At 38.9% G+C, this 3,503-nt stretch overlaps 1 protein-coding gene across 1 annotated transcript in view; it reads right to left on the bottom strand.

The window, feature by feature from the left end:
- Positions 1–920: 920 nt before the first annotated feature.
- The window catches only part of LOC103132398 (Golgi phosphoprotein 3-like), a 20,279-nt gene continuing 17,696 nt past the window's right edge, over positions 921–3,503 (bottom strand). The window contains exon 4 of the mRNA XM_007544200.2: positions 921–1,120. Within this exon, the coding sequence (XP_007544262.2) occupies positions 1,005–1,120 (116 nt within the window). The 3' untranslated portion in view covers positions 921–1,004. The remainder of the gene's footprint in view (positions 1,121–3,503) is intronic.

The following is a 3,503-nucleotide window of genomic DNA, read 5'->3' as shown; positions in this document are numbered from 1 at the left end:
CTTGTCCAAAGCGGCATGTAATTAATTTGACCATAATACTTTCACACAGATAGCCTTTAACTCCGACTCTGTTTTGTATATGAAGCTAATGGCTGCTAAATGCAGCTTCCCATTCAGTAAATATCTAAAGGGCTAGTCCGTCCAATTTTTTAATTTCTTTTTTTACCAACCTTTAATCTGCTCTGGTTTAAAAAGACGCTCAAACCGCGACTAGAACATTCTGCCAGTCAATCAAACCCTTTCGTTTTAGTTTTTCCTTTCTGAATAGCATTAGCATACCAATTATAATCCGGTATGTCATGAACAAACATGCAAAAAAGGTTATCCAAAATATACAATATCTTGGATAAATATTGTATATTAATCCAAAATAAATATACAAAATATTGCATTGTATATACAATACAATATTGTATTATGAGGTGTATATACAATATTGTATCTTACAATATAAGATATTATGAGGTGGTTTAACACCTCATAATATCTTTTCACATTTTTATAAGTGACATATTAATGTCCAATTAGAAATGAAAACTTTTGTCCTTTCATGAGACTATTCATCCATCCAACCATTTTCTTCCGCTTCTCCGGGGTCGGGTTGCGTGGACAGCAGCTTCAGAAAGGAGGCCCAGACTTCCCTCTCCCAGCCTCTTCTTCCAGCTCCTCCGGGGGAATCCAATGGTGTTCCCAGGCCAGCTGAGAGACATAGTCCCTCCAGCGTGTCCTATTTATTATAACTTATTAGACTCAACTGACTAAACATAATGAACAACTTTTGAGTTGATACTTTTCATTATTTCTTAGCTCTGGATTTATAAGCAAGAAACATTAAATAATTATTAATATTTAATTTGTATCAACCTATATGTAGTCAGAGCTTTAAACTTAAATCTTACAAAATTAACAGAGACAAAACATTTTCATTAAAATGTATTTATTACAATAACATACGCAGATATTCAGCCAATGTTTGGGGAATCATAAAAAAATATTCCTATAATTTATGTATATAAAAGATGAGGAGACAGTGAGGAAGACGATGTCAGGAGGAGGAAGAGGATCACTGGGAGATTCTGGGAAGCTGCATCCAAACCTGGAGCTCCTCCTGAAGAGCTGCCTGTATGAAAGAATAAAAATTAATATTAAAAAAAAGTTCACACTGCACATAAGAAGCCAATCGAAGGGAAGAATATATTTCACTCACACACAAATAATATGAATTTGAAAACTACAAAAAGATCAGAGGAAGGGAATATTAGTAACTGGTATTGGATGATGTCAATGTTTAGAAGATACCAACATCTTCAGAAGTATCGAACTCTCCAGAGAGGAATATTATATTTTGATACACATATCAAACAGTATATATGCAAACATATTAAACTCTTCATGTCACACTTTGAGACACTAGAATCAGATATCAAGCAGCAGAATATGACAAGATGACTTGCCCAGACCGCGGTTAGCGGGGTAAACGCACTCCACCTGCCCGCTGAGCCTGGAGCCGCTGGGCCCCGTTAGCGGAGCTACGCTGCTCCGAAAACTCCGGAGTATATTTCAAACTGCACATAACTAAGTGCGTAAATGAAGCTATAAGGGCTACTTTCTAGCCTAAAAACATCTTAAACAACTTTTTGTGACAAATTAATAGTCTAATTACCTCTTTGTCGCTGCTGGTGGCGCAGTGCAATGGTGGCCATCTCGCTGGTCCAGAGACCAGATGGGTGTGGCTGCAGGTTGGTTTGAAAAGCCACTACCCGGTACTCTGGCCTTTCAAAATAAAATACTAAACTAAAAACTCAGGCTAACCATTTTTCTCGGTGACCAGATGTCCGGTATTACTTGTTTCTCACAGGAGCATTACTTAAACGGACTTGCGGCTGGCAGAAAATACTACAGTATATAGCCTGAAATGAACAAGCTTGTCTCCCTGCAGTTGTGTGTGATACGGTCACTGAGTAAGCCGGACAGAGAGAACTTCCGGGACAGACTGCTTGCCAAAAATGAAATAATGAAAACCGAAATTGACAGCTCATTTTCTTTTTTCTTTTTGCAATTGCCGTTTTTCTAATTTTGTTTTAAAAACGAAAAAACAAAAAAACACATGCTTGTTTTGTTTTTGCAATTTTATTTTGAAACGAAAAAACCAAAGAACGAACCATACACGGATGGTCCGTGTATTTTCAGGCAGTTTGTTTTTTCGTTTGAAATGGAAAATAAGAAAACGGAAATAGACTCGTTTTTTCATTTTCCGTTTAGAAAACCAAATCGAAAATTGGATTTTTGGCTCCGTTATCCGATTTCCCATTTAGTCTACAAAACGAAAACGGAGAAAACGGAAAAAACGGATAACGAGCACTCAATTTCAATTTTCATTATTCCATTTTTGATAAGCGGTCTGTCCCGGAAGTTCTCTCTGTCCAGCTTACACAGGGGCCGTATCACACACATTATGCAGGCTGCAGGCCAACAAGCTTGTTCCTTTCAGGTTCGGGCTATATAATGTAGTATTTTCTGCCAGCCGCAAATCAGTTTAAGTAATGCTCCTGTGAGAAAAATAATACCGGACATCTGGTCACAGAGAAAAATGGTTAGCCTGAGTTTTTAGTTTAGTTTTTTATTTTGAAAGGCCAGAACATGGGGTAGTGGCTTTCCAAACCATCCTGCAGCCATACCCGTCTCTGGACCAGCAATACTGTACTACGCCACCAGCAGCGATAAACAGAGGTAAGTTTGTCACAAAAAGTCGTTTTAAGATGTTTTTAGGCTAGAAAGTAGCCCTCATAGCTTCACTTACGCACTTAGTTCATGCAGTTACTTTGAAATATACTCCGGAGTTTTCGGAGCAGCATAGCTCCGCTAACGGGGCCAGGCAGCTCCAGGCTCAGCGGCCGGGTGGAGTGTGTTTACCCCGCCAACTGTGGCCTGATCTCGGCAAGTCACCTTGCAGTATTCTACTGCTTGATATCTGATCGCAGCGTCTCAAAGTGTGACATGAAGACTTTAATGAGTTTGCATATATACCGTTTGATACGTGTCAAAATATAATATTCCTCTCTGGAGAGTTCGATACTTCTGAAGATGTTAGTATCTTCTAAACAATGACACAGTGTTTTCTTCCAATACCAATACCAATCTGATTTTTTTCTAGTTTGTAAATTCATATTATTTGTGTGTGTGAAATATATTTTTCCCTCCGGTTTGTTTCTCATGTGCAGTGTGAACTTTTTTTTTATATGTATTTTTTATTGTTTCATACAGGCGGCTCTTAAGAGGAGAGGCCTCAGCTCCAGGTTTGCATGCAGCTTCCCAGAATCTCCCAGTGATCCTCTTCCTCCTCCTGACATTGTCTTCTTCACTGTCTCCTCATCTTTTATATACATACATTATAGGAATATTTTTTCATGATTCCCCAAACATTGGGCAGGAGCAGTATGCCATCCATCCATCCATCCATCTTCTTCCGCTTATCCGGGATCGGGTCGCGGGGGCAGCAGCTT

This window comes from Poecilia formosa, unplaced genomic scaffold (assembly GCF_000485575.1).
Source record: "Poecilia formosa unplaced genomic scaffold, Poecilia_formosa-5.1.2 Scaffold1031, whole genome shotgun sequence".
NCBI lineage: Eukaryota > Metazoa > Chordata > Actinopteri > Cyprinodontiformes > Poeciliidae > Poecilia > Poecilia formosa.
Note: the sequence above shows the minus strand (reverse complement) of the source record. Positions and strands in the feature narration are given on the sequence as shown.